The 15443-nt window shown below is 40.7% G+C and overlaps 1 protein-coding gene across 1 annotated transcript; it reads right to left on the bottom strand.

Moving 5' to 3' along the window:
- Window positions 1–1528: 1528 nt before the first annotated feature.
- Window positions 1529–6968, bottom strand: cdk7 (cyclin-dependent kinase 7). Its single transcript, XM_062382100.1, has 12 exons — window positions 6847–6968; window positions 6555–6614; window positions 6430–6463; window positions 6264–6331; window positions 6045–6113; window positions 4802–4912; window positions 4176–4294; window positions 3897–3996; window positions 3714–3800; window positions 3467–3616; window positions 2780–2918; window positions 1529–1989 (listed from the first exon to the last, which is right to left on the bottom strand). The coding sequence occupies exons 1-12, from the start codon at window positions 6910–6912 to the stop codon at window positions 1961–1963; spliced, it is 1032 nt and encodes a 343-aa protein (XP_062238084.1). The 5' UTR covers window positions 6913–6968; the 3' UTR covers window positions 1529–1960.
- Window positions 6969–15443: the final 8475 nt, after the last annotated feature.

The raw sequence follows: 15443 nt of genomic DNA, 5'->3' as shown, positions 1-15443 counted from the left end.
AAGATTGAAATGCCCTACAAATCTCTTTTAATACTTTTAGTCCTATTTATATGTTGTTCATATAGTGTTTGTTATATACATGCTCTGTTTATGTGAAGTTATGTTATGCTGTTTTGCTTCTGTTATGTAATGCTATGCTTCTGTTATATAATGCTGTGTTTACGGTATGCTATATTGACTATGTTAATGTGATAATTATGTTATCATCTTAATAGAACACCACCTACTTTAGCTGTTATCGTTCACCCAGAAGGACTCATCACAAATTAAGAACGTTTTACTTTTACAAAAATGCAGTTTCTAAATTATATAAAAAGCAATAAAACATGAAAGGCTTACTCACTTATCTTATCTAAATCATTAATTTTCTATTCAGCGAGACCAAGAAACCTCCCTCTGTAGATAATGTTAACAAATCTATACACGTAGACATCTCTTGACTTTAAACTCTGCGTCACATAAGGCTGTCCCCTCCCTGTCTTATTCATGCTAAGCCTGTAATCATCCCGCTGCAGTTCTTCGCACAGTCATATTTTCCTTATTCAAACATATGACAATCACTTTCTGCCAAAAACCCTGTGCACGCGTTATGCAACCGCATGTGGGCAACTGTGTGCCGAGTCCCACCATTACAGGCCAGTGAGGTGGCCTTTGTACAAGGTTGAGCTGATAAAGCTGCTACTGTGGCTCTCTATGACTGTGCTGCCATTTGCCAAACCTGTCACCTGACCCAGTCGCCCACCACCACCACACAAAGTCGTTGTGCTGCCGCTCAGTGCTCTATTGTGGACATTTACTAATAGGCTCCAACGACACACTGTTGCCTTTGTCCAAACTTTGAGTTCATGACTTCAAATCCATGAGCATCTCTGCTCAGAACCTGAAAGTCATCAAACTGACCAAGTGTGGTTTTTCAGTAGAATTGATCTGACGTAGTTTTAGGTATTTAAACATGATCTCATTGAGAACACTGAGGAAAAACTCAGATAAAAACAGAAGATAAAAATGACCACTGGCTCCCATTAAGAAAATAAGAAATAGATTTGATTAAATATGAGGATTGAGTTTGAATGGACCCAGTTTGACAGAAAACCAAAAGTGCAGCAGACTGCCTCTGAGATCGCCAGGCCTCTGACATGTCAGACTGTGTTGGATCACAATGATGTTGAAGAGAAAGGACAGGGAGGGAGAGAGGCACATTGTTGAACGCCACTGTCAAGCCTCGAGACATCCTGAGGGCAGGGTTATGTCTCATAAACAAAGAGACAGACAGACTCACCGACTATCTCTACCATGCTGAGTAAACAAACCACTGGCACAAAAGTAGACGTAACAGTACGAACATGAAACCTTTCTGCCATCCCTGAACTATATGTTCTATGTGTTATAGTATGAACTCCAGAGAACATGTCCATCCTCACTATCTTCCCTTAATAACAGTCAGGGCAAATAACATTCATAAAGTCAGTTATTTAAATAAGCAGCTTAAAGTGTTAAACATAATCATTAGCAAGAAACACACCATATATGCATACGCACCATTTATTGGTCTTACATACAAAAAATAAAGATACATCTACATGAAATCATTCAGACTTGCTTGTTTGGTTTTTCTCAGTCCCATAAATCCACGATCCAACAGGCTCCCGCAGTTTAGAAGTTTGTGGAGAAAGATGCTTAAACTTCTGACCACAGACCGTCTCTGTTGTTCATCCATTGCTGGACACAGCAGCAGCTTGATTCATAGAGCTAAGTTCAGGCCCAAATACCCGACTCGTTTAACAGCTACAACCTCTAAAATGTCCTAAAGTCAACCACACCTGACCCTGTGTTTTTTTGTCTTGTGCTGGATTTGGTCTTTCTTTTGGGGGGAACTTTTTCCAGTGGACAATCCCGAGTAATGTTGAGCCACAGAATGGTGTGAAGATGGCAACCATCTGATTCACCAGGTCCCATCTTGTCAGAAAACGAGCTTCTTCTTCATCACAGCTGAAAATAATACAAATACTGTCATCACATACATTGTAGAAAAAAAAGGAACTTTAAAAGTATAACAATCAGTTTAACATTTAGTCTGTGTTCGGAACAATAAAGCCAGATACAGTATCTACACTGCACGTGCAAGTAAAACAAGCATTTAATGAGTAGTCTGCTAACCACTTAGGTTTCCATCTACTGTAAGTGTTTGGATGTTCTCCCTGTAATAAACGATAGCAGAGATTAGCTTATGTAGTCAGCTCAGATTTTTTCCAAACCATACGATTAAGCTGGAGAAGCTTTGAACCTCCCAGTAAAAGCAAGGTCCGTCCAAAATAAAACCTACCCTCTCACAAACCACTAAACGGTATGTGTGTGAGTTCTGCTTCACTTTATTCTGAATATTTACTGTAGTTAAATGTGCAGCCAACACCCTCTGAATTGGTAGGTTCAGGAGAGTGGTGTTCTAGATTTATGATTTCAGTGAACCATGCACAGAGCAGTTTCTTTGGCACAAGTCCACAACATTCTCCAAATTTAACTTTGGTCTGACCATTTCTAGCTTTTCCAAACTTGGCTTCAAACATTAGTAGCAGACACTTTTCACTTTCCTGTTCAGACCATAATTGAACCGTTTCACCGTAATATTGACCCGTTTTATTTGACTTTGGGCAAACCGAGGTCAGGGGAGTACTTTTAGAATTTGATATATGTAGCAAATACATTAAGTGAAGTATGACCGTGTCTTTATGTATATAGATACTGATGAGCTTAGACTGTGTTTTTTTTTTTTTTTTTTTACTTGTCTCCAGTCCTTCTATTTTCCTCTTGAGTCCGACTGTTTCCTTCTCCCTCAGTGCCTCAGCTGAACAGTTGGGTTGAGGTAGCTGGGGGCCAGGAGTGGGACCAGGCCGATTACTGAAGTACTTCATCTTCAGAGCCTTGAGAAAAACGGACAAATGTGTCAATTTGTTATCACCTGCATATGGCCAATCGTGCCCTAGCAATGTCTACAGCTGCACTGAAGGTATGTAGGTACAGATGTGTGTATCATCTTGTAGAGCTGGGTTACACGGTAAAAATTATATCAAGATAAATTAGTAAATATTGATTTATAATACATAAATATATCACAATGTCACATAATACAGATTTTTGCTCTTGAGTTTTTTTTTAACTCTTATTTATTAGCAGAGAACAAAGGTAAATCAATTCACTGTGCTAACACAATGCATCATTAAATTATAATGTTTTGCTATGTTGCCTTTGATACAAATTATATTTCCAATAATTATTGATATACATTTGTATTGTCCAGCCCTTACACAATATGTTGTGTTATGTTCATCTTTACCACCTTAGCATATTGATATAATATAAAGTCAAATTTTCCCCAAAATCCCAAAGGCTACAGGAAACACCAGTTTAGCTAATTAAAATCAACTATGACTTTCAGATCAACCACTGTGCGTTAGTGTGAGCTTATTACCTGAGTAGCTGTGCTCCTTGTCGAGGGGTTAAAGGTGAATAAGCTCTGTAGAAGCTCTAGTAAGTCATCCCCTGCTGCACTAAATATATGTTCCAGAGGCGTGCCGGGGAAGATTTTGAAGGACACATAGTCCGGTAGACTGCTCACTCCCTGCAGAGACATTTGTCAAGACACACGTATGCAAGGATTCTCACCATATGGCGATGCAAATAAAATCACAGACAAAACGGGGGAAAAAAATACCAACAGGCCATGTCTCTTCTGTGGCCGTCCCAAGAGCCTCAAAGATCTTAGTCAGCTGGTCGAGATCAGAGTCTCCGGCGAGGAATGGTATCTACAATAATAGGAGACATAAAGAAACATGAGCATGATATGAGAAACAAAACCTGGCATATTGTATGAATATGTCTTTAAAGCGAGGTTTATGTACCCGAAGGAGCAACTCTGCCAGGATGCATCCCACTGCCCACATGTCAACACCCACACCGTACATCCTGGCACCAAACAGGAGCTCAGGGGAGCGATACCACCTGGGAAAAGGGTCCCAGAGACAGAGTTCAGTTTTTATAGCTCTCAGTTGGCCAGTTAAAAAGTAATGGATTAAGATAACCTATGATATTTTACAATGAGTGTAATAAAAACAGGCGGAAAACTGAAGAATGTTAGCATCTATGTCTTTGATACTGTGAGATAAAGAAACAGCACAGACCTGGTAACGACTTGGTGAGTGTACACTCTGTTGGGACTGCCAAACGATTTGGCCAAACCAAAATCAGCCAACTTCAACACGCCGCTACCGTCCAACAGCAGATTATTAGGCTTCAGATCCTGGACATACAAAGCAGCAAAATATGCATAACTGACTGTAAATGGCCTTCACAACCACTCAAAGTGTTTTAACTTGTCACAACACAAGTGACATTCACCTTTTCAGATGCACACACACAATTTCAATATGCTGAGATTAATATATATAGTCGCAGGGCAATCAGGGTTCAGTGTTTTGCCCAAGGACACTTTGGCAAACTGGAGAAGCTGCGGATTGGACCAATGTCCTCTGGGTTAGTGGATGACTCTACCTCCTGAGCCACAGCTTCCTGGAAAGTGTGGGCACTTTTGCCGGTCCTCACTTTTTTTTATGTGTTTTTTGAAGATTAAACCTGGTTTTAGGGTTAGAATTAGGATTATAGTATGAAAAGGGTTGGGTAAGGGATTTAGTTTTGATGTTTTAAATAAGGGTTAGGGTCTATGGAATGCAAAATGCCAATGAGTGGCCTCACTACGATAGAAGTACAAGTATGAAGTGATGAGCGTTGGAAGTATAAGAACTCTTACCCTGTGTAGGACCCAGTGCTGGTGCATGTACTCCAATCCCTGTAGAGTCATGAGGATGTAAGCTTTGATGTTGGCTGGAGTCAGGACAAGGCTGGTGTCCTTGATGATCACCTTACAAACACAAAACAAAGCCACTCAAGTAAAGGCAGACATATGATGACTAATAATATCCATCCATTACTTCATGTTTTTATATCGCTGTAGGCCAAACATTTTAAACCAAACTACACTTATCAGAGCAGATAAGGGAATTAAGTGAACTGGGATACATCGCAGGGAAGAAATGGACATGGCTTCAGCCAAGTTAGACAGCAGAGTTCAGATTCAACCTTTCACCCAGATAATCCTTCCACCACCTCCACTATTATCCTGCATCTAAATGGCAATAAAAGCAATAAGCTCTTGCATCCCCATCTCAAACATGTGGCCTAAATATAGGCTTTCAGCACCAGTAATAAGATGAGCATCATATTTCAGCCTCAAGCCTGACCTTTCCGTCTGCTGCCTGTGAGTGGCTAATGGCTTCATTTCATTGTGGGGGCCGATAGCTGAGTGATATTGATTCTTTTTAAAGTGTGTTTATCTTGTTTTGCATAGTTCTATTTGGATCTGATGCATCGGTGGCGGGCGCCCATCTGGAGCCTTGTATACTAAAACATTCTCGAGGAGGAGTTGGGGGAAAACATAAAAGCCTTAGCGAACCTGTGGAATAACTAAATGGTCATATGAAAGCACCCACACTGCCATCTTAATTATGCAGATCATATTTCAGTTGCCTACATACTAATCTGACCATCACAGCTTTTAAATCATTAAGAGTAGAAGTAAATCCTGACAGCAAATAAACATAAGATGAAATCAAACTTCTACATGCCACTTGCCTGTAACCTCTAGTAATGGGGAAGAAATAAGGGCTAACATTTCTTCTGACCCCTGGTCAAATGCATCTTCTTTTATAATTTTAAATTAAATTTATAAGATAGGAGAAAGGAGGTTCATTTTCAAAAGAGGCCATGTTAGATTTTTAGATTTCAGGTAACACAATTGAGGATGATTAGTGATGTCCAGGAAATGTAATGTTCCAGGAACAACACATTCATTCCTGTCATAAATAGTTTTAATTTGATTGAATCATAATGACAAGCACAATACTCTGTGGGCTGATATGTGGAAAGCATTATACAATATTATATTGGTGTCCATGTTATCATATAACTAACAGACAAAGTAGGCACTGTCTCACCTCCAGATCTGTTTCCATGAAGTCAAACACAAGACTGATGTTAGATTTGTGTCCAAAGGCATCCAGCAGCTGCAAATCACCACATTAAAGGTTAAAGCCACGTTCAAATTGGTGCACTCTCTTACAGGAGAGAAGGATAACCCCTCTTCCCTCAAAATATTCCTAAATGAATGACCAAGAAGATAAATGCTTATGCCGACATCCTGACTGATAACTCACCCCAATGATGTTTGGATGGTGCAGCTCCTGCAGCAGTTTGATCTCTCTTAGTGCAGTCCTGTTGATGCCTGTTTATACAGTTAGACATTGAAACGTGGGTATAAAGCATGAGCTGCAATGTGTAGTACAATCACTGCATGTTTACTATAAGTCAGTCAGTACTCACCATCTTTAGCCTCAGTCCTGTGGCCAACCTTAATCTGCAGGAAACCATAGGAACAATCAGCTATCAAACACTAGCCTAGCACAACAAAGCTAACAGATGTCCAGACTTTAAGACAAATTTTGTACCTTTTTAATGGCAACTATAGTGTTGTTGGTTTTGTCTCTGGCTTTGTACACGGTGGCGAACTGCAGAGGAGAAAGAAGGCAGTGAGAAAAGAAACACTGAGACCAACATTACTGTGTTCCTCCATAGTCAGTGCTGCGTTGAACAGCATGCAGCAGGGCTTTGTTGACACTGACAAGCTGCTACCGCTTGTTAGCATGCTATCCTGGTTTCCACACAACTCGCTGCGACCCGCTAAGGAGGGACGTGCACCGGAGGTAACGACAGAAATGTGGGGTTCATTCCTCTGCCTACCTGACCCTCGCCCAGGAAATCCAGTTTCTCATATCGTTTGGCTCTGGACTTCACATCATGCGCCATGGCAGCTAACTGTCACTTCATGAGGACACAACTTCCTGCTAAATTAAAGGTCCGCCACAACCATTTCCGGGTTAAAGGAGTTTGATTTGACCAACACCGCCACCTACCGTTCAATCGAGACCACGTCCGAAAGAAGCGGTAGAGTTCAAGAGAACAAGCTGATGTGATTTATGACAAGAACAACAGATTTCTTTTATCATGATTTATTTGATTGTGTTGGCTGCATATGTAATATAATGTAATATATTATATAAAAGTTATTTCTAGAACTATGAATACCACTACTAACCTACTATTACCACTACTACTACAATGACTATTATTATTATTATTAATAATAATAATAATAGTAATAATAGAGTTTCATAATATTTTACATACATCTGTTTGTATGATTTTTAATCAATCATAGCAAACAATTTCTGTAACATTCTTAGTTATGGTGCAAAGTACAATACTGTTGAGTTTTCGTTTTTTTATCCATTTTATTTTAATATTTTTTGGAGCAGTTAGCAGTTTGACAATGGTCTCCTGAGAGTCTCTTCTGTCAGTTAGGAAGGTTTTGTGATCCATGCACCACTGAACACATCTCTACATCCCATCTCCATACACAGTAGATACCCTCACATCCCACAGGATTAGGCATGGCTCCTCTCCTTTGACCCTCTCGCTCTCTCTCTCTTTCCCCCTAACACACACAAACACACACACACACACACACACACACACACATATTCACACAGTTTCATTTTCATGTTAAGTTTGACAAGAGGAGTGTGAAGGATCAGCAGGCTTAAATCACCCCCCCACCCCCACCTCCTCCTCCTTCCATCAGATGCGTGTACATTCATATCCTGACAGCCCACATATCTGACTGACAGGATTGTATGTGTCAATGCAACCATGCAGAGAAGAGAAGAGAAGAGAGGCGAAGAGAAGAGAAGTGAAGAGAAGAGAGGCGAAAAGAAGAGAAGAGTAGAGAAGAGAAGAGAAGAGAAGAGAAGAGAAGAGAAGAGAAGAGAAGAGAAAAGCAGGAAGAGGAGAAGAGAGGAGAGGAGAGGAGAGGAGAGGAGAGGAGAGGAGAGGAGAGGAGAGGAGAGGAGAGGAGAAGAGGAGACTATAATTGCTTTATGTCATCAACCTTTTGGTGCACACAGACTTTAATATGAAACATAAATGTCCACTAGTGAACATGACTCAGACCCAATTACATCATTTGCTCTAAAACAAATGAGACGTATTACATCCTGCCTGGATTCTGATATAACTTGAGCGTATTTGCGCTCATCCCCTTCAGTCTCTCTGTGAGGCCGTGGCGCTGCAGTTGAGCTATGAGCGATTCTGTTGATGGTCCTTACATAGTTTGTTGCAGTAAATCTCGTGGTATAGCATGAGCTCCATTAGGCACAATAACTTACTTTGCTTATATGCCACATTAGCAGATGGTGATGCTGTCGAGCTGTTGTGTGTATCTCTGTTTGACAGGCAGGAGGAGATTGAAACCACAAGGCTGTTTATCAAACTGGTAGGAAGTGGGTGTTGTTGAGCGAGGACATGTCGCATCACCACATCCTGCTGCTGGGATGGAGCTTGAGTCGGGACAGTGATCGCTCGATGTACAGTAAACAAATGTAGGGCCAGGTGTCTTTTGATGTGTGTGCGTGAGTAATGTGTCTTGTGGCTGCTGTACACTGATTGTACAGCTATAAGACAATCTGGAGGGATTAACATATATTGAAAGAAAGAACATCTGGGTGACCAGCAAGGTTTTTTTTTATTTAATGTATGCATAACCTGCATAGCACACATTCTGTTACATAAACTAATATAACTCCTCTGGGCCACCACTACCTCCTGCATACCATGTCAAAATGCAGGATCAAAGATCTAAAGTGAAACTAGAAATGCACTCAGTAGAGCATATACCTCCCCCAAGACCCAACAGTCTCCTTAAATCAAAACAAGACTTAAAACTAAGGCCACATTACATTTCTCATATACACACTGGTGGTAGTTATTTGTTACCATACAGTGGCTAAAAATCATACACCCCAATGAAACCACATTTAAATCAACTAGACTCAGATTTTTTGTTCAATACGCACAAAATTGCGCATAACAATATCAACCCCTTCATTACGTCTCAATATTTTTTTAACGATTCACACCTAGTTCTCTCAGAAATCGATGAAAAATACCTCAAAATGTTAAAAAATGAGAAAAAAAAAAGGCCTGGATCCACTCTCTGATTTGGATCTGTACCAAAAATGTAATGGGTTCTTTCCTCACCCATACCACATCCTTCCACCAAGGTTCGTGGTAATCCATCCAGTAGTTTTTTCATAATTTCGCTAACTCACAAACAAACGGCTGGGAAAACATGAACAAAAAGTTAAAACGAAAGGGAACTGAAGTCTTCATTCTAAGTATATTCCAGAATGTGTTTACATATCACTTTTCCAGTCTAATTGATCACTTAAAGTGCAAGACTAGTAGCATTCACCCATTCATGCATGGCCGTCAGAGCCCATTTAGGGTTTGAGGTAACTTTGGACTGCCGAGTTGCTATTGATTGAACCTACACCCTTCTGGTTAGCAGACACCTCTCTCTACCTCCTGGGCCACAGCCGCCCACAGCACACTGTACAGACCTTCTGTTCATGTGGTAGCTACATGTTTAAGTAATTTACATGTCCCCAGTTAGATCAGTAACACAGGTTTAAAGGGAACTTTGATGCAATGACTGAATGGGCCATTGATGAGGGTTTCAGCTCGATCACAGTCAGTGCTGCATCGTACACTTGCTGAGCGACTCGGTCTTCACTTCACTCACAGAGTCTCAGGGGAAGTGGCAGCGTGGTGTCATGAGGGGGAGCTTTCCCTCATTGTTTCTGTTTCTGACTTTGTCACATAGGCCCCCACAAACACGCACGCGCACACACACACACACCCATACACAGCTGTATCTGACCACATGCACAGTATCACTCAACAGGATGTCGGAGGGTGGATGTTTGAGGTGTGAAGGTTCGCACAGGCCGTGACAAACAATATCTGTTTCTGGGAACTAATTATTATTCATGTGTTTAATTGACACCGCCTCTGTTAACCTCTTTACTTTTGTTTCGTATCCGACCTCAGCGCAGGATAGAAGCAACGATTTGAACCCGACTGTATCAAACTGCTGGATTATTGCAAGACATCAACCATGCACTGTCCACAATATGGTTCTTTTCTCGGTTTCAAGTTTATTCTTTGCAGCTGTCTGTAGTGACAGGACAAGGCAGGAAGCAGAAGGACAAACAGAAGGGCTATCATTATCTTTCTTGCTGTTGTTTGTTTACAACCAATGCGGAGATTCATCAGATTGGTGCTGTCAGTCCTGGGCTGTGCTGGTGGATGCCAGAACTGTCAGTTTGCATTAATATTAATATTTCCTCTGTTCACCACTGTCTTCCTCCAGCATCTGAGGCGTCAGCATACACCGGGCCTTGTGGAGGACTTCAAGATGAGCCCGCTTGATACAGAGACAACATTATGATAATGTCCCCATAAGTAGCAGGGGGATGGGCGCGGTGTCATCTCCTCACATAGACGGAGCCAGCGGGGAGTCTACAGTCAACTGCATTTAGGGTCGTCTTTGTTGTTGTCTTGGCTCCCATCCTGGTTGATGTTTTGTTCCTCTCTGCATTTCTCTCAGACATCATTATCACTCTCATTAGGAGAAGCTCTATCTCAGCCCCAAATGGAGAACAAAGTCTTGTGATAACTCTTTCTCTTCCTTTGTTTGTTTGTGTGTGTAGTGTGTGTTTGTGTGCGTGTGGCGTGTGTGTGTAAACTGCAGGTGGGAGACAGAGAGCAGCTCTCTTTAAATTCATTGCTGTGTGTAGCCTGTACACCAGGGAAGTATGACAGATTACAAGCTGTGGACGTGTGAAAAGTAAACCAGGACGGATTCAAACCCATGTCGCCACGAGTGCGCTCACTGTGACTTATGCAACTAAAGGGAGCAGGATGTTGAAGGCAGATGTGTTTGAAAGGTGACGGAGATGAGAAGGTCATTATGGTTCTGTAGGAATTGTCACATCCTGCTATAGGATATTATCTAATTTGATTAGCACCTACTCTATTTTCATCTTTTTAAAATGAAACACCCTTCTGCTTATTTATCAACTATTATGTATTGTTATAGATTATATTTAAGGTCATATAAGCATTCACTGAGTTCACTGGGGAGAGACAATGAGTGCCCTGAAAAGATTGAATAATGGGCAGCTGCCCAACCTGTGTCGGCGATGTTATAAAACCTATTTTTATTATACAAAAACAATTTGTTGTGATGGACCATTTGATTTAGTTTTTGTGCCTGTGCCTTTTGAAGCACTCGTTAAAAGTGCAGCGTTTTAACTCTGATCTAACTATAACCCTTAAAACCTAAAAGAGTCTTATCCCTTAAACAGGCCTTTGAAAAGGTGAGGAAAGGCCAAAATGTCCTCACTTTCTCAAAATGTCCTCAGTGATGTCGATGGTCAAATTTCTCCTCGCAAAGACATAAGTAGATGTACACACACACACACACACACACACACACACACACACACACACACACACACACACACACACACACACACTCCCTCAGCTAACCCAATTACCTCAGTCAGTCCCTGGGGTCTCTCAGCTCTGATGAACCCTCTGCTGCCCTGTGAGATTAGTGGACTCCCTGAGAAAAGCCCTTCATTGATTGAACGTAAGGCTCTCGCGCTCACAATGTCAACTCAAGGTTAGCGCACTGACTCCGGTTCCTTGACACAGACAAGTGCTGTAGCTTTGTTATGAATATCAGTGTGTTATTGTTAGTTTAGCCCCACTGACTCCCCTGCTTATATTATTCATAAAGACATTCACCTTTCTGTTCTCTCTATCGCTCTGTCATTCGTCTTTATCGGCCCCACTTAAAAACATTTGCCAAAGCATTTATTAATTGATAACTCCTTTTTTCCCCCTCTTTCTTCACCTCCTCATCTCAATCTGCTCTCTCCCCATTGATGACACTGTAGATGCACCGTTGCCACATAAAAGCCTTTGCGTTTGGTAAAGTGGTTTGAATGAGATTCACTTTTATGTATTGCAAATCTGCCACGGGGAAGCATTTACTTTGTGTCCCACTTGAGGGAATGAAGATCTTCCACACAAAAAAAAGGCAGGAGGCGATGAAGGAATGGGGGCAGCCTCTCAGCCTGTAACAGGGAGTTAGATAAATGGCTGGATGGGGAAGACAGATTGATCTTTTCATGTTGAACTTGATGAACACGAGTGATGCTCCAGATTTCCTGTAGCGGTGAATAGAGATGAAAAGATTATCTAGATATTTAGATCATTCAGGCAGCCCCTGCACTGCCATCTCTTTCCTCCCCATCATAATTCAATATTTACAGTTTAAGCTGGAAAACTGCTCCCTCTTGGCTGCCTGTATCTGGTATCCATGGCAACAGATTCGGCAGAGTGAACAGAGTGCCTTCTGTATGTGTCCGTGTGTCTGTGTGTGTCTGTGTAATGTTTACTGATACACTGCAATTGATTGGTTGTTGGGGAGCAGCTGTTGACCCTTCGCTCTCAGGGGTCTCTTTGTATTCTTGCACACCTCCCGAATCAATAGACACACATTAATGTAACACGCACACACACACGCACGTACACATGCACGCACATACACACAAACACACATTGTTATTATATATTTGTGAGGTCTTAGAGTGCATTTTAGATTCAGAATTCTCTTCCCCAAAACCCCAAAATCAATCTCCAAATCAATCTTATTTTATGTTAAATGTAGCCTTAATTCATAAACATATTGTAAACCTGATCTTAATTTTAATGCTCATACTAAAGTGCAACATAATCTCAAATCAATTTGCAAATAATAACAGCAGTAAATCAAAGTGAGAAATATCTTGTATTGATTAGTTAAGGTTATTTGTCATCTTAAAAGTGTTTTCCCTCTTCTAACCATCATCGTCAAAACACTTTGCTGCTAATAAAGACAGATTATTAAAATGTACAGAAAAAAAGCGATAGTACAACGCCCTGTGCCCATAGGTGGAGACATTAGAGAAATACACAAATAGTCAATAAACAGTTGACAGGACAAAGTAAACGCTTCCACCAACTCTACATCCACACACACAGGTTTGTACAGATTGGGACTTTGCAATGATTACCATATATTGTAGGAAGCCTAACAAATACCTGATCCCTAGCCATAACCTTAACCATGACCAATTCCCACCTAACACTAAACTTAACAACCACCTCAGAAATTATGTTTTGACCTTGCTTTTGTCCCCATGATGTATACTGGTCATGACAAGTCCAGTATTTGTCCTAAAGAGGCAACAAAAATGTGTACACAAACACACACACAAACAGCAGGGGAAGTGATACACAGCAACACCCAAACCACTGATTGCATTGCAGCTTTTTAACTGCATGATTGAAAGTTCTGTTTGTTTACATGCTACTGAGCTCACAATCAGAAATACTGCGCTGGCTAATGAAATATCTCCCAGTGGGTGCTTTACACACGGGCACACACAGGCACACACACAAACACTAACACACAAACACACACTCATGCCGGGGACGAGTAACAGCTAGTAACTGTGGGGCATCACAGTGAGAAAGGTCATTTGAAATCATTTGCGTTGGTTGTTAATGGTAAAGGATGTTTTCCATACAAGGAAGGTCAAGTTTTGCATGGAGACATGAGATAAACACAACGTGTGACAAAGATAAATTAATGGAACAACTGTGGCTTGTTCATGTCATGTTGATGAGGTTTTTCCATTATGCTGTAATTTGACATATTAAGGGGAAAGCACCAGTACACACTCACACACACACACACACACACACACAAACTTATACTTTAATCTTCCTTGCTCATCTTCTCAACACCACTTCCACACCTACCATGTCCTGCTCTGTCGTCAGAGTGTGTTATGGTAACTTTGGTCTCACATTAAATTGGACTTAATTATTCTCTGCCTTTTAAATAACATAGCCTCAAGTCAATGCAGCCGTTGCGGTTTATGAGTTTCCTATTAAGACAAAGGTGATAAAATTTATTTATAGGCGTGCCCACGGCTTTGCTAAATGTTTCATGCTATGTTTCAGAAACACCCCTGAGGATGTGCAACAGAAAATCTGATGTGATTGATGTATTATGACTCAGCAGAAGTTCACATGGCTGTCTGTTGTAGAGGAGGAGAGTGGAGCTACAGATCAAATTTGTATTTGAAGTGGAGGAAAGCCAATCTTGCTGTTAAGTGCTGAGGTCATTGATTTAAAATATTTCTTATATTATGGACTCATATGCGATTATCAGTATAAATCACTGTTGGGATTTTTTCATCCATTTAAAAAGCAGATTTATTCGGTTATATTAATGCTACTATTTGCAGTCTTACTTACTCCAATAAACTGATCAGAATAATTCAACCCGAATGAAACCCCTGTCTCCTCTACAAACCTGATCATAGAATTTAAGGGGGTTCTGTGGACTAATGTATTCAGTTGTAATCAGGGGGCCCCTCTCAGCTTGGGGCCCCAGGAAATTGCTTGCTTTCACAACACCCCTGCACCTGCTCTTTTTCTACTCATGTATATCTTGTCAATTCTCTTAATTTGATCAAGTCAATTGACCCTAGTCAGTTACAGTTTGTGCTTATGTTTTGTGAGCTCTATTTTTCCTGTTTGTTGTGCAATGTGATTATTTCATCTTTGCCAGAACGCTACTGTAACTGTATCTACAGTCAAGTGGGGCTGGTTAATAAAAAACTTGAGTCATGCCTTAGTTTGGATGGTCTCAGGGATTTTAAAAGTATTTGTCAGCCAAGGACCCCCATATTTCAGGGACTCCCTCATGTCTCTTGGAATGATTTGACATTTCATACTTCTATGTCAAAGAAGAACATTTATAAATGTCTTATAAAGATATTAGACATGTATACAATTATTTTCACTCTGTCAATACAGAGTATCCACATATCAGGATAAGACGATCGCTGAAACTGAAAACCTTTCATGCACCCCCTAGCAGTGTGCCCTGTGGACCCTCAGGGATGTGGGCCCCTGTTTGAGAACCACTGCCCAATAGGGATCTGGAGACTTTCTGGTATAGTTGCCAATTCAACAAATTATCTTGTTACTAGGACAGAAGAGAAGTCTAGAAACTTACCAAACAAATCAGTCTCCAAGCGTATAAATTGTTAAATTAGAGAACTGCTCCTTACAAGATTTCGGTAAATTCCCTTTTAGTCTTGTTCGTGTATTTTAAAACAACAAATTCAAGATTCTCAAAAAGTTCAAGTATACGTGTATCAAAGTCTGTTGAAGAAAGCAAGCGTTGAGAAAATCCTACTGCAACAAGAGCATTTAGGGAGCAACTTTTACTTCAATTCCAACTTCAACGTGCTCAACAAAAACTTACACAGTTGACAGTTTTTATTTGAAAATAGCATAATCTATCTGTG

Source organism: Platichthys flesus, chromosome 3 (assembly GCF_949316205.1).
Source record: "Platichthys flesus chromosome 3, fPlaFle2.1, whole genome shotgun sequence".
NCBI classification, from domain to species: Eukaryota; Metazoa; Chordata; class Actinopteri; order Pleuronectiformes; family Pleuronectidae; genus Platichthys; species Platichthys flesus.
This window is presented reverse-complemented; position numbering and strand designations above follow the sequence as displayed.